This window comes from Nyctereutes procyonoides, unplaced genomic scaffold, assembly GCF_905146905.1.
Source record: "Nyctereutes procyonoides isolate TBG_1078 unplaced genomic scaffold, NYPRO_anot_genome, whole genome shotgun sequence".
Classification (NCBI taxonomy): Eukaryota; Metazoa; Chordata; class Mammalia; order Carnivora; family Canidae; genus Nyctereutes; species Nyctereutes procyonoides.
The window spans coordinates 53,787,526-53,812,780 of NW_026575126.1; the positions used below are offsets into that span (position 1 = coordinate 53,787,526).

At 37.4% G+C, this 25,255-nt stretch overlaps 1 protein-coding gene across 1 annotated transcript in view; it reads left to right on the forward strand.

Annotated features, from left to right (window-relative positions):
• LOC129519854 (phospholipid-transporting ATPase ABCA3-like) overlaps positions 1–25,255 on the forward strand; it is a 194,675-nt gene that overhangs the window by 24,330 nt on the left and 145,090 nt on the right. The window contains exons 6-8 of the mRNA XM_055340686.1: positions 17,581–17,697; positions 18,038–18,155; positions 24,078–24,251. Coding sequence (XP_055196661.1) covers positions 17,581–17,697; positions 18,038–18,155; positions 24,078–24,251 — 409 coding nt within the window. The remainder of the gene's footprint in view (positions 1–17,580; positions 17,698–18,037; positions 18,156–24,077; positions 24,252–25,255) is intronic.

The window sequence follows — 25,255 nt, forward strand, 5'->3', positions numbered from 1 at the left end:
CAAATATAGACTAGATAGAGTGTACACTACATCATTTATCAATTTTCTGATGTTGTACTTTTATCTAAAATCTTGATTTGGCCTGTAGCTTTATCAACTAAATGACTATTTAACATGAATATTATGGAGAGAGGTCATATGTTAAATGTCCTGAATCTTCTCTGGAATAAAATGGGCACAAAGAAATAATCATATGAGCTCTTAAATTAGACTAATTTAAGATACCCTTCAATTCCAAGATTTGAGATACTTGTCAATGTTAAGTCAGATGAAGACCATATTGTTAAAAACACTGGCTGTAAGGTCACAGAGAAAACCATTGATTCATCCATATATACATTAATTTGTTCATTTATTAATTAATTACCTACTTTTTATCAGGGCTTTGATATCTTAGCTTTAAATCTTGGCTCCACCAGTAATTAATCTGTGATCATAGCCTGTTTCTTCAGATGTCAATTGAAGATAATACCAAATTTCTAGGGTTATCAGGGAAATTAAGTGACATTTTATTTTAAAAAGTATCTGGGTCAGTCTCTCACCTATAGTAAGCACTCAACAAAAGGCAATTAAAAAGAGAGGACACAATTTCTACCTACAATTTGTTAAAGGTTTAGTTGAGGAAATAGTAGTAAACGGAGTTACTTTTATAATATTAAGTACCGTACAAGTGTGGGAAAAGTTGCTCTTATAGTACTAAGGGTGTGATACTTGGTCTGTGCAGTGGGAATACAGCCCAGGAAGATGGGCTTTGAGACTCCAGTATCCTATCAGTTTTCCTGTCAGTGCTGCTGGCAGAAGAATGACTCTGGAAAGGGATGTGGAGGGAGCATGGCTTAGATTAAGGATTGGCAAGCTTTTTGTGGAAAGCACACAATAGTAAATTTTTTTAGGCTTGTGGGTCACATGCATCTCTGTCACATATCTTTTTCTTCTTTTTTAAAGTCATTTAGAAATGCAAAAACCATTATTAGCTTATAGGACATACAAATGTAGTTTGTGGGCTGGATTTGACCCATAGTTTGCTCACACAAAGTTTGACTACAATGATCAAGACTGAAGGTGTGGAACCAATTGTGAAGCAGTTGTAACCAGAGCAGGAGAAAAGCAGGGAGAGCCTAAGTCAAAGTGGTTTAGTATAAAGGAGGGAAGAGTTTAAGAAATATTTGGGTTGTAGAAATCAGTGGAAGTGGATATTTCCATATCTGGAGTTCATATTCTGGAATTTTGTAAATATTCCTTTCAGCAACTTCCTTTCCCACATATCAGGTCGTTCTGAAGCTAGTTTGACCTTGCTACTTCCCAAGTTATATTGAGGTAAGGAAGTATCCTGTTTCCATGAAGAGATAGTGATGCTTGGGTTTAATGAAGACAGAACAATAGAGAGAAAAATCATTCTTTTCTGGGGCAAGAGATTATCCCTCCTTCCAGGTTGCCTGGATATGCTAATGAAATAATCATCACCCAGATGACCCAGGCTTGAAACCTCCTTCTTATCAGTATAATAAAATATATATAGTATTTGGAAAGCTGCCATTTCCTGACTTTATATCTTTTAGGTAAGTTTCTTCTCTTTGCCTTGCCTTTAAAATAGAGGTAAAAATACTACTCCCATATAGGGTGTGGCAATGATTAAAGACATACTGGCTGCTAGTGCATAGGAAATGTTATGTAGCTGTATATATTAGTTACGTTTTCTAAATTCTATTTCTTTGCCTCTGTGTATAGAAGTATTTTCTAGTACAAGCTCTTACTGATTTTTCACCATCCAGCTATTTGGGAAACCTTCTCATGGGTTTCCCTAACCAGTGTTACTCCTTAGTCTTACCTCACATTAAACCCTTTTCCCTCCACCCCAAATGGTGCATTTTGTACCATTCTTTATTTTGTTTTCTCTGACCAGTGTGTTTTTTTCTGTCTTTTCTAACTGGTGAGTAATATCTTTGAAATCTATTTTCAACTACAATTTACTAGTCTTTTCTTTGTGTCTCCAGATCATATTACACAAACCTCAATAACTACTATTCAAGTCAAGAAATAGAACGATGCCAGCAATCCAGAAATTCCTCACATTCCATCCAAATCAATACACCTACCCTCTTCCATAATCACTGACTTCTAAAATCCTATGTTAGTGTTACCCCGGTTTTAAACTTTATTTAAATAGAATTATACAGTGGCTATCCTTTTGTGTTCTTCTGTTTGGCCATTTTCATTGATTATTATTATTAGATTTAATGAATATATCACATTTTATCACTCTTCTCTTGATAGATGCTTTGTTGTTCAAGCATTGGGCTAATACAGTAAGCTGTTGTAAATGTTTTAGTGCACATGTGCACATTTTCTGTTGGGTATATACCTAGGATTGAGACTGATGGAATATACCGTATACATGTTTTCAACCCTGTTAAATGAGGCCAAATGTTTTTCCAAAATGTTTGTGCCAGTTTGTTCTCTTAGTCAGTAATGTATGGGAGTTAACTCTTACTCCATAAGTATGCCAGCACTTGGTGATGTTAGTCTTTTTAAATTTTAAGTATTCTGGAAGGCATATAGTGGTATCTCATGTGGTTTTAATTTTATTTTCCTTGTTAACTAATGTTGTTTAGCACCTTTTCATATGGTTATTGGCCACATGGATATCCTCTTTTGTGAAGTGTCTGTTCAAAAGTCTTTTCCCCATTTTTCTGTGGGGTTATGTGTTTTTTTTTCCCTTGACTTACAACCATTCTTTACCTATTTTGAATACTAGTTTTTTGTGTGATGTATATATTGTAAATATATTTACTCCTGGTCTGTAGCTTAACAGTGTCTTTGTATTTATAAAAGTTATTAAATATAATGTAATAAAGTCTTTACCCTTATGATTAGTGCTTTTTGTGTCCAGCCTTGCAGGCTATGTTCCCCCCCCCCCCAGGTCTTTAGATATTCTTCTTTTATAATCCTTGCTTTTAAGCCTCTAAATTTACATCTAGTCATAACTTTAGTTGCAACTTACAAACTGAAGTATAGTATTTTCTTCATCATACAGTTCTAAATAGTTTCTAATTTTCATTGTGGATTTTTTCTTTGACCCAGAAGATCATTAGAAAAGCATTTAAAAAATTTCAAACACATTAAGAGCCAGTATTTGAGTTCAGTCTTTTGAAATTTTGATGATCCTGGCTTTGTGGGCTGGACCAGAGTCAATTTTAGCAAATGTTCTGTATGCATGTGTGCACTGAAAACAGTGCATACTGTTCAATGGGTGCAGTTTTCTATGCATGTTACAATAACTGTTAGAAATTTAAAATTTCAAATGTTTTTCAAACTTTTTTTTTTTTTAGAAAGGGGGAGAGGGAGAAGTGGAGAGAGGCAGAGGAAGAGTGAGAGGCTCTTAAGCAGGCTCCATGCCCAGTGTGGAGCCTGACACAGGGCACCATCTTACAACCCTGAGATCATGATCTGAGCCCAAATCAAGAGTCCCACAATTAACTGACTGAACCACTCAGGCACCCTTGTGTTGTTCATATCTTTTTTTTTAAGTTTTATTTATTTATTTTGAGAATGAGAGAGAGCATGAGTGGGATATGCAAGCATGAGTGGGAGGGACAGAGGGAGTGGGAGAGAGAATCCCAAGCAGACTGCTGGCTGAGTGAGGAACCTGACACTAGCTCGATCCCAGGACACTGAGATCATACCCGAGCTGACATGCAACTGACTACACCACCTAGGTGACTCTGTTGTTCATATCTTTTTAAAACTTATTATTTTTTAAGTAATTTTTATATCCAGTGAGGGGGTTAAATTCACAATTCCGAGATCAAGAATTACATGCTACCCTGACTGAGCCAACCAGGCATCTCTCTCATTCATATCTTTTTTAAAAAAGATTTTATTTATTTATTTGAGAGAGGAAGAATGCATGTGTGCATGTGTAGAGGGAGGGGGAGGGGGAGAGGAACAAGTAGATTCCTTGCTGAGCAGGAAGCCTGAAGCAGGGCTTGATCCTAGGACCCTGAGATCATGACTTGAGCTGAATGCAGATGCCTAACCAACTGAGCCACCCAGGTGCCCCTGTTTATATATTTAACATGTATTTTTATGTCAGTTATATCAGTTATGGAGGGAAGTATGTTAAAATCTCCCTCTATTATAATTTTTAAATTTTAATTTTTTTTATTTATTTATGATAGTCACAGAGAGAGAGAGAGGCAGAGACACAGGCAGAGGGAGAAGCAGGCTCCATGCACCGGGAGCCTGATGTGGGATTCGATCCCGGGTCTCCAGGATGGCGCCCTGGGCCAAAGGCAGGCGCCAAACCACTGCGCCACCCAGGGATCCCTCTATTATAATTTTTTAAATATAAATTTATATTTTATTGGTGTTCAATTTGCCAACACCTCTATTATAATTGATTATTGAATTGTCATTGTTCATGAGTGATTGTTATTAGAGCACTTTTTAAATGATAGCTACTTTAAAGTCCTTATATTAGATAATTCTAAGATGTATGCCATCTTGATTTGGCATCTGAGGATTTTCTTTTTGTTTTTAGATTTTAAATTTTCTTTTTTTTAAATAATAAATTTATTTTTTAATGGTGTTCAATTTGCCAACATACAGAATAACACCCAGTGCTCATCTGGTCAAGTGCCCCCCTCAGTGCCTGCCACCCATTCACCCACACCCCCTACCCTCCTCCCCTTCCACAACCCCTAGTTCGTTTCCCAGACTTAGGAGTCTTTATGTTCTGTCTCCCTTTCTGATATTTCCTACCCATTTCTTCTCCCTTCCCTTCTATTCCCTTTCACTATTATTTATATTCCCCAAATGAATGAGAACATATAATGTTTGTCCTTCTCCGATTGACTCACTTCACTCAGCATTATACCCTCCAGTTCCATCCACGTTGAAGCAAATGGTGAGTATTTGTCATTTTTGCATCCATGTTCATCAGGGATATTGGTCTGTAATTCTCCTTTTTGGTGGGGTCTTTGTCTGGTTTTGGAATTAAGGTGATGCTGGCCTCATAGAACGAATTTGGAAGTACTCCATCTCTTTCTATCTTTCCAAACAACTTTAGTAGAATAGGTATGGTTTCTTCTTTAAACGTTTGATAGAATTCCCCTGGGAAGCCATCTGGCCCTGGACTCTTGTGTCTTGGGAGGTTTTTGATGACTGCTTCAATTTCCTCCCTGGTTATTGGCCTGTTCAGGTTTTCTATTTCTTCCTGTTCCAGTTTTGGTAGTTTGTGGCTTTCCAGGAATGCGTCCATTTCTTCTAGATTGCCTAATTTATTGGCGTAGAGCTGTTCATAATATGTTTTTAAAATCGTTTGTATTTCCTTGGTGTTGGTAGTGATCTCTCCTTTTCTCTCGTGATTTTATTAATTTGAGTCTTCTCTCTCTTCTTTTTAATAAGGTTGGCTAATAGTTTATCTATCTTATTAGTTCTTTCAAAGAACCAACTCCTGGTTTTGTTGATCTGTTCCACAGTTCTTCTGGTCTCGATTTCGTTGAGTTCTGCTCGAATCTTTGTTAACTCTCTTCTTCTGCTGGGTGTAGGATCTATTTGCTGTTTTTTCTCTAGCTCCTTTATGTGTAAGATTAGCTTTTGTATTTGAGTTCTTTCCAGTTTTTGAAAAATTTTTTTTAATTTTTATTTATTTATGATAGAGAGAGAGAGAGAGAGAGAGGCAGAGACACAGGCAGAGGGAGAAGCAGGCTCCATGCACCGGGAGCCCGACGTGGGATTCGATCCTGGGTCTCCAGGATTGCGCCCTGGGCCAAAGGCAGGCGCCAAACCGCTGCGCCACCCAGGGATCCCTCTTTCCAGTTTTTGAATGGATGCTTGTACTGTGATGTATTTCACCCTCAGGACTGCTTTTGCTGCATCCCAAAGATTTTGAACAATTGTATCTTCATTCTCATTAGTTTCCATGAATTTTTTCAATTCTTCCTTAATTTCCTGGTTGACCCTTTCATCTTTCAGCAGGATGGTCCTTAACCTCCATGTGTTTGATGTCCTTCCAAACTTCTTGTTGTGATTTAGTTCTAATTTCAAGGTGTTATGGTCTGAGAATATGCAGGGGATGATCCCAATCTTCTGGTATCGGTTCAGACCCGATTTGTGACCCAGCATGTGGTCTATTCTGGAGAAGGTTCCATGTGCACTTGAGAAGAATGTGTATTCAGTTGAGTTTGGAAGTAAAGTTCTGTAGATACCTGTGAAATCCGTCTGGTCCAGTGCATCATTTAAAGCTCTGGTTTCTTTGGAGATGTTGTGCTTAGAAGACCTATCGAGTATAGAAAGAGCTACATTGAAGTCACCAAGTATAAGTGTATTATTATCTAAGTATTTCTTCATATTGGTTATTAATTGACTTAAATATTTGGGAGCTCCCACATTCAGGGCATATATATTGAGGATTGTTAAGTCCTCTTGTTGGATAGATCCTTTAAATATGATATAGTGTCCCTCTTCATCTCTCACTACAGTCTTCAGGTAAATTTTAGTTTATCTGATATAAGGATGGCTACCCCTGCTTTCTTTTGAGGACCATTTGAATGTAAATGGTTCTCCAACCTTTTATTTTCAATTTGTAGGTGTCCTTCTGTCTAAAATGAGTCTCTTGTAGACAGCAAATAGATGGGTCCTGCTTTTTTATCCAGTCTGAAACCCTGCGCCTTTTGATGGGGTCATTAAGCCCGTTCACGTTCAGAGTTACTATTGACAGATATGAGTTTAGTGTCATCATGATATCTATTCAGTCCTTGTTTTTGTGGATTGTTCCACTGAACTTCTTCTTAAAGGGGAATTTTAAGAGTCCCCCTTACAATTTCTTGTAGAGCTGGTTTGGAGGTCACATATTCTTTCAGTTCCTGCCTGTCTTGGAAGCTCTTTATCTCTCCTTCCATTTTGAATGAGAGCCTTGCTGGATAAAGTATTCTTGGTTGCATGTTTTTCTCATTTAGGACCCTGAATATATCCTGCCATCCCTTTCCGGCCTGCCAGGTCTCTGTGGAGAGGTCTGCTGTTACCCTAATACTCCTCCCCATAAAAGTCAGGGATTTCTTGTCTCTTGCTGCTTTAAGGATCTTCTCTTTATCTTTGGAATTTGCAAGCTTAACTATTAAATGTCAAGGTGTTGAACGGTTTTTATTGATTTTAGGGGGGGATCTATTTCCTGGATCTGAATGGCTGTTTCCCTTCCCAGATTGGGGAAGTTTTCAGCTAGGATTTGTTCAAATACATATTCTGGCCCTCTGTCCCTTTCGGCGCCCTCGGGAACCCCAATTAAACGTAGGTTTTTCTTCCTCAGGCTGTCATTTATTTCCCTTAATCTATCTTCATGGTCTTTTAATTGTTTGTCTCTTTTTTCCTCAGGTTCCCTCTTTGCCATAAGCTTGTCTTCTATGTCACTCACTCGTTTTTCCACCTCATTAACCCTCGTCGCTAGGACTTCTAGTTTGGATTCCATCTCATTCAATTGATTTTTAATTTCTGCCTGATTAGATCTAAATTCTGTAGTCATGAAGTCTCGTGAGTCCTTAATGCTTTTTTCTAGAGCCACCAGTAGCTTTATAATAGTGCTTCTGAATTGGCTTTCTGACATTGAATTGTAATCCAGATTTTGTAACTCTTTGGGAGAGAGGACTGTTTCTGATTCTTTCTTTTGAAATGAGGTTTTCCTTCTAGTCATTTTGCTCACTGCAGAGTGGCCAAGAACAAGTTGTATTGGGAAACGGAGAAAAAGGAGAGAAAGAAGGAAAGAAAAGAGAAAAAGAAAAAAGGAGGAAAAAAGAGAAAAAAGAAAAAGATAAACAAAGGGTGGGGGAAGCAAACAGAAAGCAAAAAGCAAAAACAAAACAAAACAAAACAAAACAAAAAACACGGGGGAGTATCTTCTGATTCTGTATACTTTAAGTCCCTTGACTTCCCCTGGAACTTGTCTGTCTAGCTGGTCTTCTGGGGGAGGGTCCTGTTGTGCTGATTTTCAGGTGTTAGCACTTGGGGGAGCTGCTCTGCCTGGTGCAGGGCTGCCTGGTGCAGGGTTCAGTGGGGGTTGTTTACCCCGTGAGGCCCCAGGAGGAACAACCACAGTGGCGGTGGCCAGCTCTGGAGCCCTGGATTCAGCTCCCGCAGTAACTACAGAGCTCTCAGTCAGCAGGCGCCTGAGGCTCCGGGGCGGGGCCACTGATCTGCTCAGCTTGGGGCAGAAGCCTCCTTGCTGTCCTGGGCCCTCCCGGTCTCTGCGTGTCCTGGGGGGAGGTCGGATCCTGGGCTGTGTCCCCGGGGCCCTGTGCTCCCGGGCCTGCGCTGTTGGAATCGTGCTCCTGGCTGGGGCAGCCCCCTCTCCGCGGAGCCGCTGCCTAATCCCCTCCGAGCTGCTCCCGGGTCCCGCCGTGCGTGCTACCGCCCTTTAGGGAGCTCGGCGCACTCTCCCTGGGGCGCAGGTGTCTGTTAGTGTCCCAGGAAGCCCGAGGGCATCCCCGCCCTCCTGGGGGTCCTGCTCTAACTCCCTGCGAGCGCCTTTCCACCCGGGAAGATTGGTGAAGCTCCTGCTTCTCCGCGTCGGGGCTCTCCTGTCCTGGGGGCACTCGCCCGGGCCTTAGCCCGGCTCCTCGGGGGACCCTCCCCCTTGGATGCCTTTTGTTTCTTTATTTCTTTTTTCCCCGTCTTCCTACCTTGATAGAAGCGTGAACTCTTCTCACTGTAGTATTCCAGCTGTTCTCTCTTTAAATCTCAGGCCGAATTCGTAGATTTTCAGGATGATTTGAAGGTTATCTAGGTAATTTGGTGGGGACAGGTGACTTGGGGACCCTACTCTTCCGCCATCTTGCCCCTCTCCTCTATCTACGTTTTAAATTTTCTTTACCTTGGTTTGCTGAGTAATTTAGGGTTGTGTCCTGCATATTTTTTAATTTTTTTAAAAAAATTTTTAATTGGAGTTCAATTTGCCAACATATAGCATAACACCCAGTGCTCATCCTGCCAAGTGCCCCCTTCATTGCCCATCACCCAGTCACCCCAACCCCACGCCCACTTCCCCTTCCACTACCCCTTGTTCCTTTCCCAGAGTTAGGAGTCTCTCATGTTTTGTCACCCTCACTGATATTTTCACTCCTTTCCATTTATTCCTTTTCACTAATTTTTATATCCCACAAATGGATGAGACCATATAATGTTTGTCCTTCCCCGATTGACTTATTTCATTCAGCATTATACCTTCCAGTTCCATCCATGTCAAAGCAAATGGTGGGGATTTGCTGTTTCTAATGGCTGAGTAATACTCCATTGTATACATAGACGACATCTTCTTTATCCATTCATCTTTCGATGGACACTGAGGCTTCTTCCACAGTTTGGCTATTATGGACATTGCTGCTATAAACATCGGGGGGCAGGTGTCCTGGCGTTTCACTGCATCTGTATTTGGGGTAAATCCCCAGCAGTGCAATTGCTGGGTGTAGGGCAGATCTATTTTTAACTCTTTGAGGAACCTCCACACAGTTTTCCAGAGTGGCTGTACCATTTCACATTCCCACCAACAGTGCAGGAGGGTTCCCCTTTCTCCACATCCTCTCCAACATTTATGGTTTGAGCATCGAATTTTTTTCCATTTTTGTCATCTTCAGTTCCTCTCATTGATGTTGTATAGTTTTCAGAGTATGGGTCTGTCAGTTCTTCAGTTAAGTTTAATGCCAGGTATTTTCTTCTTTTTGGTGCAATTGCAAATGGGACTATTTTATTAATTACTCTTTTTGGTGCTTCATTATTAGTGTATAGAAATGCAACAGATTTTTGTACATCAATTTTGTATCCTGTGACTGTATTATAGCTATTTTTTTATTCAGTCTCTTCTTATTTAGTTGAACTTCTTATCTTATTGGCTATAGCTCTTAGTTGCTTTAGGGTTATAGTATATATATTTGCCATTTTGTCATACATTTTACTTCTTTATCCTATATTGGTATTATTTTTGCTTTTATTTTTTTAAATTTTTATTTATTTATTTACTTATGATAGTCAGAGAGAGAGAGAGAGAGAGAGAGAGACAGACAGACAGACAGACAGGCAGAGGGAGAAGCAGGCTCCATGCACCGGGAGCCCGATGTGGGACTTGATCCCGGGTCTCCAGGATCGCGCCCTAGGCCAAAGGCAGGTACCAAACCGCTGCGCCACCCAGGGATCCCCTATTTTTGCTTTTAAAAGTAAACTATATTTGTAAAGAGATTGAAACAATAAGAAAAAAGTTTTATATTTTCCCAATGTATTTCTCACTTTCTGTTCTCTTTACTCCTTGTGTAGATCCAGATTCATCTTATACCATTTTCCTTCTCCCTAAATGTCTTTAAAATTTTTTGTAGTACTGTTCTGTTGATTTTATTCTTTCAGCTTTTATATATCTGGCAAAGTATTTATTTTGCTTTCATTTTTGAAAGATATTTATGTTATGTTAATAATTCTAAATAAGACGTTTTTGTTTTAATATTTAAGTATCTGATCCACTGTAATGTTGCTTTGCATGTCTCCAGTAAGATGGGGTTTTCCCCCATGCTGTACATAATGTGTCATTTTTAGAGGCTGCTTTATAGATTTCCTGTTTTACTAGTTTTCAGCAATTTGACTATGATATGCCTTAGTGTAGTTTTCTTCATTTTTCTTGTGCTTGGATTTCATGGAGCTTCTTGTATCTTTAGGTTTGGCCATAATTTTAAAAACTTTGGCCTATTTCTACATATTTCTTAGGCCATCTCTCTCCCTCCAATCCTTGAGGGACCTACACGAAGCTACCTGAATTTGTCTTATGGCTTATCGATGCTCTACTCTTTTTTTTTCCCCAGGCCTTTTGTGTTGAATTTTGGCTCATTTATATATTTATATTATCATATCTTCAAGTTCACTAGTGTTTCCTGCAATAGCTAATCTGATGCTAATCCAATCTAGTGTATTTTTAGTCTCAGATACTTTAATATTTTCTTTGTGTCTACTGAGCATGTAACATTTTCCTATAGCTTACTGAGCAGATGGAATGCAATTGTGGTAAGTTTTAATGTCCTTGTCCACTAATTCTATAATTGCACATTTGTGTGTTAGTTTTGATGATTGAATTTTCTTTTCAGTATGGGTCATATATCTCCTTCTTAGCATACCTTATATATTATTTATTTACTACTATGTAGCAATATTACCAAAATTTGGTAGCTAACAGTAACGCACATTTATTAGTTCATACTTTTTGTGTGTTGGATTCAGGCATGGCTTTGCTATGTTTTCTGCAAGGCTGCAATCCAAGATGTCATCCAGAGTAGTGGTCTCATCTGAGTCTCATATAGGGGAAGAATCTCTTCTAAGCTCATGTAGTTGTTGGCAGAATTGTTTGTTATAGTTGTGAGACTGAGTATTTTAGTTTCTTTCTGACTGTTGGATGGAGGCTCAGCAACTTGCCATATGGGTCTTCTTTTTTTTTTAAGACTCCATTTATTTATCAGACACACACACACACACACACAGAGAGAGAGAGAGAGAGAGAGAGAGAGAGAGAGAGAGACAGGCAGAGGGAGAAGCAGGCTCCATGCAGGGAGCCCGACGTGGGACTCAATCCCGGGTCTCCAGGATCATGCCCTGGGCTGAAGGCGGCGCTAAACTGCTAAGTCGCCGGGACTGCCCCCATATGGGTCTTCTAAATGGCCTAGGACATCATCAAATTGAGCAAGAGAAAGAGTCTCAGAGTGAGCAAAGTGCCATAATCCTATGTTACATAATCATAGAAATGACATTTAATCACCCTTGCTATATTCTATTGATTAAAACAAGTTTGGTGACCCACCCACACTCAATGTGAGGGAACCACACAGGAGTGTGAATATAGAGGGCAGAGATGCTAGGGGTCAACTTAGAGATTGTCCATTACATCTAGTAAATTTTTATTGAATATCAGGCATTGTGGACTTTGTTCAGCGTTGGGTATTTCTGTTTTACTATATTCTTCAGTTTTATTTTGAAACTGAGTTAAATAATCTGGAAACAGTATTGTCCCTTGGGGTCTTGCTTTTAATTTTTGTTAAGTGGATTAGAGTGGCATTTATTCTAAGTACTTCTCAACAGGGAGCAGTTTTTCTCCCAGAGGACATTTGGTAATGTCTGGGGATATTTGTTTACCTGGGATAGTTGCAACTGGCACCTCATAGGTCATTTAAGGTTGCTGTTAAATATCCTGTAATGCATAAGATAGCCTCCTTCCCCCCACAATTAAAAATTAGTCTGAAATGTAAATAATACTGAGAAATCCTGATGTATATAACACACTTAGGACAATGCTTTGCACTGAGTATGTTCTCAGTAGTGCTGAGGTTGGAAAATCCAACCTAGACTCAGGTCTAGGGCTAAATTTGGCCCACTGTTAATGCAAAATCCTTGAAAGTATTCTACCTATAACCCATAATTATGTGGTTTTAAATTATGTGGTTTTAAACTCTGGCTCATGGAAACAGGAACTATTTCTAGACATTTGTGATCTGTAGGTATTTGTTCTTCTAATCCGTAAAAATGGTTCTTTTTATGGCCTCGACCCCATTCTTTATGCATATATGCTGATGAATACTAATATGAAGACTCTAGTAGGAGTACTTTTCAAAGATCCCTGAAACTCTCCCTCTGTAATTATCTCTGCTGTTATTTGACCCTGCAATCTCTAGCCACCTTGTCCTCTGTGGATTCCAAGCTTCTGCTCTCAGGAACATTGCTGGACTCTCACTCTAGTTAGCTGGGCAGCTGGTTAGCAACTAGCTAAGTGATTCATTGATCACAGGGCTAATCTCATTTGTTTCATTCTTCTCTAAGCGATTACTGGCCTTTATTGACTGGTCTTCCATGTCTTGAGAATCAGTTTTTTACTTGTGTTTCTTTTCTTTAAAAATTATTTTTAATTTTTTTAGTTAACATCTAAATGACATATAAAGTGTATGAGTTTTAGGTGTACAATATAATGATTTGATATATGTATACATTACAAAATGATTATAAGGAGTTTAGTTAACATCTGTAACTATACATAGTTAGGATTTGTTTGTGTGCGTGCACTTTTAAGGTCTACTCTCTTTGCAACTTTCACATACGTATACTCTATTGTTAACTCTCACCATCATGCTTTACATTACGTCCCCAGGATTTGCTTCTCTTATAACTAGAAATTTGTGCCTTTTAAGCACCTTCCCCTACCCCCTGCTTCTGGCAACTGCCAATTGGTTGTGTGTATCTATGATTTGGGTTTTTATTGTTATTTCTGTTTTTAGATTTTGCATTTAGTGATATCATAAAGTGTATGACTTATTTCACTAAGCATAGCATCCTCAAGGTCTGTTCTTGTTGTGCAAATCACAAAATTTTTCCTTTTTATGGCTGAATAATATTCCACCATATATATCTTTTTTCACATATATCTGACTTCTTTCACTAAGTATAATGCCTTGAGGCTCCATTTGTGTTGTTGCAAATGGTAGGATTCCTTCTTTTTTATGGCTGAGTGATGTTCATTGTATAGATGTCTTTTTTTTTAAGTTGTTTCTAGTTAGAGGGTAAATCTGGTCCTATTTGCCCCCCATCTAGGCCAGATGGGAAAGCCTTCCATTTCTCTAAAATTTTGTTTTAAATTAGAAATTTTGTATGAAAGAACTGTAGACACTATTTCCTTTTATTTAAGACAGTTACCTTGCATCTTGGCTGGGTTGCTGTCTTAGCTTCATTCAGCACTCATTTAAGATAGAGGCACACAATTCCAAATGATTTCTTTTAAAATACCAATGCCTGTTATGTAAATAATGCACATTAAAAAAATGAAACAGACGAAGAAAACAGGCCTGAGCCACTTACTCAGAGATATTTCAACAATTTGATGTATCTTTTTCTTTCTCTGTATGAGTGTTTGTATGTGGACACCGCATATCTATACCTACAAGTTTTGGTGTCATAGGTTACTTAGGTTTTTGTAAACTTTCTCTTTTTTAAAAAAAATATTTATTTATTCTTGAGAGACATAGAGAGGCAGAGACCTAGGCAGAGGGAGAAGTAGGCTCCATGCAGGAAGCCTGATGTGGGACTTGATCCCGGGACTTCGGGATTACGACCGGAGCAAAGGCAGACACTCAACCGCTGAGCTACCCAGGTGTCCCGTAAACTCTCTTTTCGATTTTTCATTGAAATTTGCTTTAATAGACTGAGTGTTTTGGTGATCCTTAATAAATCTGTTATTTCATGGTTCTGTAGTCTTTTAATTAACATTTTATTTCCTTATTTGGTTCCTTTGCATAATAAAATATACCTGAATCCATTTGTAAGAGTATTAGGAAGACTCAAATAACCAGATACCCTCACATTTATTTGTTTATTCAGGACACATTTTAAGCACTTCCTACATAGTAGACAGAGGACACTAAAGTCACAGAGTTTAATATTGAAATAAAAAATTAAAATATATTACTTTAATAATATAGTAGAAAACATCTGTTTTGAATAGTTTCTGGAAACTAGCACCACTACATTTTTCCCCCCCACGGTAAAAGTTTTATTTTTTATTTTTTATAAATTTATTTTTTATTGGTGTTCAATTTGCCAACATATAGAATAACACCCAGTGCTCATCCCATCAAGTGCCCCCCCTCGGTGCCCGTCACCCAGTCACCCACCCCCCGCCCACCTCCCCTTCCACCACCCCTAGTTCGTTTCCCAGAGTTAGGAGTCTTTCATGTTCTGTCTCCCTTCCTGATATTTCCTACTCATTTTTCTCCTTTCGCCTTTATTCCCTTTCACTATTTTTTATATTCCCCAAATGAATGAGACCATATAATGTTTGTCCTTCTCTAATTGACTTATTTCACTCAGCATAGTACCCTCCAGGTCCATCCACGTCGAAGCAAATGGTGGGGATTTGTCGTTTCTAATGGCTGAGTAATATTCCATTGTATACATAAACCACATCTTCTTTATCCATTCATCTTTCGATGGACACCGAGGTTCCTTACACAGTTTGGCTATTGTGGACAATGGCTAAAAGCACATTTTATCCTTTTAAATTAAAAGGATCCTTTAAAACTAAATCCTTTTTTAAATTACCCTTTTAGATTAAAACGGTCTTGTAACTTTTTAAAAGTTGTCATTTAAACTCCAGTTAGCATACAGTATTATATTATATGTATATTATATTATGCCTATATTGTATTAGGTATACAATATAATAATTCAACAGTTCCATATGTCACCCTGTACTCATCACGACAAGTGCACTCCTTAATCCTCACCACCTGTTTCACCCATTCCTTCACCTCCCTCTTCTCTAGTAACCATCAGGGTTGTTCTCTACAATTAAGAGTTTATTTCTTTTTTAAAATATTTTATTTATTTATTCATGAAAGACACAGGTAGAGAGAGAGGCAGAGACACAGGCAGAGGGAGAAGCAGGCTCCATGCAGGGAGCCCGATGCGGGACTTGATCCCTGGTCTTCAGGATCACACCCTGGGCTGAAGGCAGCGCTAAACCGCTGAGCCACCCAGGTTGCCCTAAGAGTTTATTTCTTGATTTCTCTCTCTATCCTCCTTATTTTTCCCCTTTTCTTCTTTGTTTTGTTTCTTAAATTCCATGTGAGTGAAATCATATGGTATTTGCCTTTCTCTGACCGACTTCCTTCACTTAGCATTTTTTTTGGCCACATTATTAAGATTTTAATTTTTAATTTTTTTATTATTATTTTTAATAAATTTATTTTTTATTGGTGTTCAATTTGCCAACATACAGAATAACACCCAGTGCTCATCCTGTCAAGTTCACTTAGCATTTTACTCTCTAGCTCTATCTATGTCATTGCAAATGGCAAGATTTCATTCTTTTTGATGACTGAGTAATTTTCCTACACACACACACATACACACACACATACCACATTTTCTTTATCCATTCATCAGTCAGTGGACATTTGGGCTGTTTCTGTAATTTGGCTATTGTAGAATACTGTTATAAAAATCAAGTGCATGTATTCCTTTGAATTAGTATTTTTTTATATTCTTTGGGTAAATGCTGGATCATAGGGTTCTATTTTTAACTTTTTTTGTGGAACCTCTATACTATTTTCCACAGTGGCTGCACCAGTTTGCATTCCTACAAACAGTGCATGAGGGTTTGGTTTTTTTCTCCACTTCTTTACCAACACCTGTTGTTTCTTGTGTTTTTTATTTTAGCCAATCTGACAGGTGTGAGGTGATAATCTCACTGTAGTTTTGATTTGAATTTCCCTGATGATGAGGGATGTTGAGTATCTTTTCATGTGTCTGTTGGCCATTTGTGTGTCTTCTTTGGAGAAATGTCTGGTTTCATGTCTTCTGCCTATTTTTTGATTGGATTATTTGTTTTTTGGGCATTGAATATATAATTTTTTATATATATATTGGATACTATGCTGAATTATAGTTCATGAAGCTCACTGCTAAAATTCTGCAAACTTGCCCATTATGTTGTTTGGATTTTAGTGTTCATAGATGAGGACATTAAGGCACAGAGAGGTCAAGGGGTTTGCTCAAGGTTATGTTGCTGGTAAGTGGCAGAGTGAGGATTCAAACCTGGGGAATCTGTTTCTCATTCACTGTACCAGAGAAAGTAGCTTCAGAAATGTGCAGAGGCAGAATGATGGAGTGGGAAGAGCACAGAACAGCGAGCTCCTTCTGTACAGCTTTGGAGAAGCAACTCACTGTCTTTGAGTCTGGCTTTATGATCTGTAAAATTAAAAGGGTTTGTGTAGGTTAGGGATTGGCAAACTTTATCTGTAAACAAAACTAGATAATACATATTTTTTAGGTTTTGCAGGCTATATTACAGCTATCAATTCTATTGGAGAATGAACATAGCCGTAGACAGTACAGAAGTAAATGAGCATGGGTGTATGCCAATAAAGCTTTATTTATAAAAGTATAAGTGGGATCCTTGGGTGGCGCAGTGGTTTGGCGCCTGCCTTTGGCCCAGGGCGCGATCCTGGAGACCCGGGATCGAGTCCCACATCGGGCTCCCGGTGCATGGAGCCTGCTTCTCCCTCTGCCTGTGTCTCTGCCTCTCTCTCTCTCTCTGTGACTATCATAAAAAAATAAAAAATATATAAAAGTATAAGTATATAAGTATAAGGCAGTATAATGGATTTAGCCCATTGGCTGTAATTTGTCTGTCCCTACTTTAATCTATAATTGAATTAAAGCATATTTACTTTCCTTTAATACTTCCTGGAGGTATAACATAATAAAAAGAAAGATGGTCTTGTTTTTTGTGTTTTAAATTTTTAATTAAGTATTTCTAGTGTTAAAACTGCAAATGGTAAGTTATCAGGAAGAAGATCTGTACTTAAAATTCTGAGTGGAATCAATAGCACTGCCACTTATTAGGTGGTTGGTTTTAGATTCCTTGACTACTCTGAGACTTGATTTCTATGTAAAATCAGGGTGATAATATTTAACCTATATAAGTTTTTGTGGGAAATAAGTCAATATATTTATGGATGCATTTTGAAAACTATGAACTATTTTTCATGACATTTGGTTTGTGTTAACTTCCTACAGGAGTACCAGCTCATGATAGGACTCAGTAATGCTATGCTCTGGGCTTCCTATTTTGTCTCATTCTTTTTGATGTTTGTAATTATCACCTGTTTACTGTGCATGATTTTATTTGTCAAGGCAAGTATGTATTTGAATGCAGCATGCTGCAGCTAAACTTCAAGGGGAATAAGATAACTGTGGGTGTGGGCTGAGTGGGTTTTAGGTTGCAAAGAAATATATATATATTTTATTCAATCCCCTTGAAATTCAGAAGCTGCTCAGTTTATTAGTACATAAAACATAGATCTAGATGGGCAGCCCTTCCATGAGAAAAAGGTTTTTAACTTTGCATATCTCTGAACAGTGACCCATTTCACTAGGGCCACTCAAGTGTTAAGGGTATTTTCTTTTGCTTCCCTTGTTTATCTGTGACACCTCTTATATTATGACTAAACTGGCATCCTGGTTGTTTTGTTAGATTGTACCTGAAGTAGTCTTCCAGTACAGTGACCCATCTCTCGTCTTCGTGTTTTTCCTGTGCTTTGTCGTTTCCTCTATATCCTTTGGCTTTCTGATTTCCACATTATTCAATACAGGTGAGTCTAAGACTCCTCCCATGACAGATTCTCAGCATTTCAGTTGACTTTAAAGAGGATTTCATTAAGGAGCTCTTTCTAAACTTCAACTACCACCTCATATTCAGCCTCTACTTATTACACTCTAACAAAAAAGACAGATATCATATGCATGTAAAATGATTTGAGGGGAAGAGCAAAGATCAGGGAAAATCAGTATAGCATAGGGTGCCTGTAAAAAGAGGATAAAAACCTACATAAGATCACATGTGACAAGAAGGTGTCAACTAAAGTAGCGTCATGTGGAAATATTCATTCACTCACTTGCTCTTGAAAGTGTTTGGATCACTCATCACATGCCTGGGACCATGTTGAATATGCAAAAAGCATGTGCAAATCAACTTCCTAACCTTTGCATTCTCACATATGAGAGGGATGTATGACTGGATAAATTCAGACTGGACTAAGGGAATTTGTACTTCTCCAGTGGTCATTTTCTATTACTTACCATTTATTAAAAAAAGAAGTATATATATTTTTTCAGACAACAAATTTTCATCACTTTGACGTTTATATCTTTCATACTTGCTGAATAATTAGAGTATTACCTTCTCTTGGTCATTTAAGACACCAGGTACTATAAAAAATTTGCTTTATGGTAAATTTTACATTTCATTGGTATTTTTTTTTCGTTGGTATTTTTATTGTTTTCAGCAATAACACTGCTACCAGTTGGTTGGTTCTTACAAAGTAGAGGGTCATACCTACCACCTATCATGAAGTATAGTAAAACTATGAGTGGAGAATCATTATGTCAAAGTCAAGCTGAAGGTAACATGCTGAGGGGTAAACTATACAAATGCCAAGGAGAGACTCTTTGGCCAAAACAACTATAATGCTGATGAAATATTTTTAAAAATTATTTTTGTTTATAAACATTGCTGAGGTGGCACAAAGTCCAAAAGTTAGGTGGGAGGTGATTAAAAGCCAAAGCTAGCTTTTTTGTTGGGATTTTCTTTTGAGCACCAGAGATTTCGGTATTTTCTTCTGATAGCAATTCAGAGACCTCAGGTAAGCCTGGAGAACATGCCAAAGGTGGATTATTTAACAGGACACTTTGAATAAAGGTAAAACTTCAAAGAGCTCCTCTTGCTGTGTAAGTGAATGAGAAACAAAGGTACCACACAGAAGGAACAGTAAATTCTTATTTTGCTTAAATTCACCAATGTATTAAGATTGTGGTTTATGTGAGAATGGCATCAGTGAATACAATCAGCAGGAATAAATTACAGGTTTTAATAGGAGATTGGTGAGTTATATAAAATTTTATATTTTGGAAGTTATGGAAGTGGTACCATTCTATTTTTTTCTACAGGTGCTTTTCCATATCTGTTTTTTTAAATTATAAGTCCTTTAAGTTTTTTCATGGTATGAAATAGATAACAAATGCAAGAGTGTTTTTACAGTGTTCATAATAATAAAATGAATACCCAGGTGCTCATCCAAGTACTCAACTTACCACATTGGAAAACAGAAATTGCTAGTATCTAAGGAATGCTTTAGGTGCTCCTTTCTGATTATAACCACTATTCTGATTGACTTTTCTTTACAGATTTGCTTTTTTTTGCCACTTATATATCTCTATTATTAGCTAATGTATTGCTTAGTTTTATTAATGAAATTATACTGTATAATTTGGATACAGCATGGTGTTATGATTTAGGCTTTATATAGTTGTAATTTCATTTTTACTGTTGTATGGTATTCTCTTTTTTTTTGTATGGTATTCTCTTGTACAGTTATCAGTTTTATGTTTGATAGGTATGTGGGTTGTTTCTAGTTAGTTATTATGAATAATATTGAACATTCTTGTATGTCAGTTGGTAGAGATATACAAGGATTTTTCTGGGGTGTATAATTAGGAGTGGAATTTCTTACTCAGGTAGGGTATGTGAGCATGTTATTTAACTAGGTTATGTCAAACTGTTTCCAAAGTGGTTGTATAATTTCAAATCCCTCCTAGCAGTAGGTATGTATCCCTACTGTTTCAGACTTGTAAAATTTGTATCATATTTGAGGTGTGAAAGGCATCTCATAGTACTTTTAATTTGTAATTTCCTGGTAATTATTGATTCTGATCATATTTTTTTATAAATTTATTTTTTTATTGATGTTCAATTTGCCAACGTATAGAATAACACTCAGTGCTCATCCCATCAAGTGCCCCCCTCAGTGCCCATCACCCAGTCCCCCCCCCCACCTCCCCTTCCACCACCCAGAGTTAGGAGTCTCTCATGTACTGTCTCCCTTTCTGGTATTTCCCAACATTTTTTCTCCTTTCCCCTTTATTCCCTTTCACTATTTTTTATATTCCCCAAATGAATGAGACCATATAATGTTTGTCCTTCCCCGATTGACTAATTTCACTCAGCACAATACCCTCCAGTTCCATCCACGTCGAAGCAGATGGGGGGTATTTGTCATTTCTAATGGCTGAGTAATATTCCATTGTATACATATACCACATCATCTTTATCCATTATCTTTCGATGGACACCGAGGCTCCTTCCACAGCTTGACTATTGTGGACATTGCTGCTATAAACATCGGGGTGCAGGTGTCCCGGCATTTCACTGCATCTGTATCTTTGGGGTAAATCCCCAGCAGTGCAATTGCTGGGTCGTAGGGCGGGTCTATTTTTAACTCTTTGAGGAACCTCCACACAGTTTTCCAGAGTGGCTGCACCAGTTCACATTCCCACCAACAGTGCAGGACGGTTCCCCTTTCCCCACATCCTCTCCAACATTTGTGGTTTCCTGCCTTGTTAATTTTCCCCATTCTCACTGGTATGAGGCAGTATCTCATTGTGGTTTTGATTTGTATTTCCCTGATGGCCAGTAATGCAGAGCATTTTCTTATGTGCTTGTTGGCCATGTCTGTCTTCCCTGTAAGATTTCTGTTCATGTCTTTTGCTCATTTTGTGATTGGATTGTGTGTTGCTTTGCTGTTGAGTTTAATAAGTTCTTTATAGATCTTGGATACTAGCCCTTTATCTGATACGTCATTTGCAAATATCTTCTCCCATTCTGTAGGTTGTCTTTTAGTTTTGTTGACATATCTTTTGCTGTGCAAAAGCTTCTTATCTTGATGAAGTCCCAGTACTTCATTTTTGCTTTTGTTTCTTTTGCCTTCATGGGTGTATCTTGTAAGAAGTTACTGTGGCCAAGTTCAAAAAGGGTGTTGCCTGATGCTGATCATATTTTTAGGTTAATAAGAACTGTATGTTTTTCTCTATAAAATGCCTGTTTATATCTTTTTACATATTTTTACAGCTTTATAAAAGTATAATATATATACTATAAAATTCACCCACTAGTAGATTTTTCAAGTTATGCAACCATTACCAAATCTCATTTTAGAAACTTTCTATCACTCTCAAAATTTCCCTTGAGCTAATTTTCAGTCAATTCTCATTCTTGTCTCTCTAGTATAAGGCAACAACTCCTGCTTTCTCTATATATCAGTTTGACCTATCCAGACATTTGGTATGTATGGGTAAAATATGGAGTCTTCTAAAATATCTAGTCTAGTTCCTTTTACTTGCTCTAGCATGTATCAGTCTTTCCTTTCTGCTAATTGCTGAATAATATTTCCTTATATGGATATGCAACTTTTTTTTATCCATCTAAGGGTTGAAGGACATTTAAATTATTTGCAGTATTTTTGGCCATTATGAATAACACTGTTATGACTATTTACATACAAGTCTTTGTGTGGACATATGTTTTTAGTTCTCCTGGAAATGGATTGTGAGATAAATTTATATTTAACTTTTAAAGAACTTTCCCCAATTTTTTCCAGTGTGACTATATAACTTTATATTTATCCCCACTAGCAATGAATAAGGGTTCCTATTTCACCGCATCCTGTCCTTTTGCCCCCCTTTAATTTAATATAATTTAATTTAATATTCCAGTATAGTTAACATACTGTGCTCTGTTAGTTTCCGGTGTATGATACGGTGATTCAGCATTTCCACACAACACCCAGTGTTCATCACAGTGAGTGCACTACTTAATTCCCATTACCTATTTCACCCATCTCCACTCCCCTCCAACCTCCCATGTGGTAGCTATCAGTTTGTTCTGTATAGTTGTCTGTTTTTTGGTTTGCCTCTCTCTCTTTTTTTCCCCTCATCTCATTTGTTTTGCTTGTTGATTTGTTTGTTAAGTAGACTCCATGCTGGGCGGAGCCTGAGACCCTAAGATCAAGAGTTGGATGCTCAACCAACTACGCCATCCAGGTGTCCCTCATTTGTTTTGTTTCTTAAGTCCACATATGAGTGAAATCATATGGTGTTTGACTTTCTCTGACATATTTCGCTTAGCATAATACTCTCTAGCCTGGAAGTTCCTCACAAAGTTAAAAACAGAACTATGAATCAGTAATTGCACTACTAGGTATTTACCCAAAGAATACAAAAATATTAATTCAAAAGTATGTTTGCACCCTGATGTTTATATCAACATTATCCTACAATAACCAAATTATGGTAACAGCCCAAGTGTCCATCGACTGATGAATGGGTAAAGAAAGTGTGATGTACACACACACACACACACACACACACACACACACACAGGAATAATAGCCACAAAGAAGAATGAAATCTTGGGGAATGTTTTTAACACACAGCACTGTCCCAGAGGGTGAACTGACATGTTAACTTAATCATCCTTTTAAAGGCCGTCTCTCTAAATGTAGCCACATTCTGAGGTACTGGAGGTTAGGGCTTCAACATAAGAATATTCAGATGGTAGACACAATCCAACCTGGTATTCCTACTAATTTTTTTTACTTAATGTAAAATATTGCATATAAAAATTTTAGAAATAATATGAGTTTTTGGATGACTTTTTTTTTCCTGCAGAGAGGATTTAATTTTAAATCCATCAGTCATTTAGGTATGGGGTTCTAGCACCCCTAGGTTAGGGGTTTGATAATAATCTAATAAGGATTTTAGGTGATTGAAAATGTTCTATTTCTGGTACACTTGTACTTTAGATGTAGCTTTTCAGGGCCCTAAGTAAAAGTTTGAGCTTCTTTTCTTTACTAGCATGTATTAATTTCTTATGCCCTTGAGTTCTCTTCTTACCTTGATTTTGGCCCTACAAATTGTCCTTGCCTGGTAGCTCTCTGTCCTTATCATACTTAAAAAGTAATACTTTAATATACAAATAAATAAATAAACAAGCAAACAAACTTAAAAAAATAATTTGTCTAGATTTTTCCATCATTAAAAGAGTTGATCTGAAATAATGCAATTCCCATGATACATAGCATTCTAATCCAGATGCTTCTCTATTTCACTGACTTTTTTCTCCATCTTTTTAATGTGCTGTTTCATAAAGTATTATAATTAAGTATTCAAAGTGTCATAAATAAGACTGGAAATATGTCTATAACCTCTGTCAACTTTTTCAGTCTTCATCTTCCAAAATTCCAAAATAAATGGAAATAGTGTAGGTGTATTCGTATGACATAATTAGTGGTGGTGTACATCTAGAGATTTTTAAGCTGAGTAGTCATGAATAAAAATGAAAGGAAGTTTTTATAAACATAAAGATAAGTCCTTTTTTAGATGAGTAAATATCCACAATCATAGTGTAAGAAGGAGGATAAATTCCAGAAAAGTTTATTCCTTGTGCCATTCATTAATTCACGCATTCATTTAAGCAAAATATTTATTGAGAACCTGTCTGTGTTCAGCAGTTCTAGATGTTTGTGATACAGTGGTTGGTGGTAACAAAGCCATTTTCTCTTCTTTTGTAGGGTCTACATTTAGACCTAAATTTTAGAGCTTTTTTGTAATAAGATGAGGATATTTCTGCATCAAGTTTTTGTAGTTTATGTGAACTGACTCTATATTTTCCTTCTTTTCAGCTACTTTGGCTGTTTCTGTTGGAGGTTTCCTCTATTTTGTCACCTTTTTTCTATATGTATTCGTGGACACCACGTATGAACGTATGACCCTCACCGAGAAGCTGGCTTTCTGTCTCTGTTCAAATGTTGCAGTAGCGTTGGGGGTTGATTTTATATGCAAGATGGAAATGAAGCGTGAGTCTTTCCTTTGTAAAACTGACTTTGATGATTAGATTCCCAGGAAGAAAAGGCATGCGATATGGGGTTGCCAAAGGAGTGGATGGGACAGTGAGTGAAAGATGATTGTAGTGTTTCTTAAATATTTTTCTGGATTATAGTACTTTATCATAAAAATTATATCTCTGTTATATATGTGTGTTTGTGTATATATGTATATACACTATATATATACCTGTATGTACATGAAAATATATATGCAGATATTTATTTATGTATATATGTGTTTGCATGTCTTTATTATATCTGTGGGCTTGTTTTGGGAGACAGTTTTGCCACCTAGGGGATATTTGCAATGCCTGGAGATATTTTTTTGTTTTTGATTATAGTATCTGGTGGAGGACTGCTACTGAATATCATACAAAGTACAGAACATTCCCTGAAACAGAGGTATCCAGGTTCAAATGTCAGTAATGTCAAGGTTGAGACACCTAGCTAATACCCATATTTTAACATCTGTGATGTCACACTGTTGCATCTAATTCCTATCTAATATCAAGAGTTCCTTCTACCTTTTCCCTATCCATATATATACCACCTCCCTGTCCAACCATGAGAAATGTGGCCCCCCACCATTATCAGTATAATTAAGCATTTGTTCAGTTTTGCACTACTCCAAAAATAGGTAGGGAAATGTTCATCCATACCACTGTAAGCAAAAAACATATTAAGTATGGTAATTATTTGTAATTCTACATTTAGTCTGAGGCTGTGTAGTCAAAGTACTAGGTTAAAAATGATTTGGGTTAGTACTTTTTTTTTTTACTTTCAGTTTAGTTATTCATTTGAAATATAAGTAGGTGCATTTGTTTCTGTTTGTATCCCATTTTTCATTCCATCACCATTGTTTGTATAATATAAATTTCTGAGTATGTAAAACATTAACACAATATTTATAAAGTAAAAACTGTAAAAAAAAAGCCATAGTTAAATAAGAATCAGTCCCTCTTCTTACCAATACA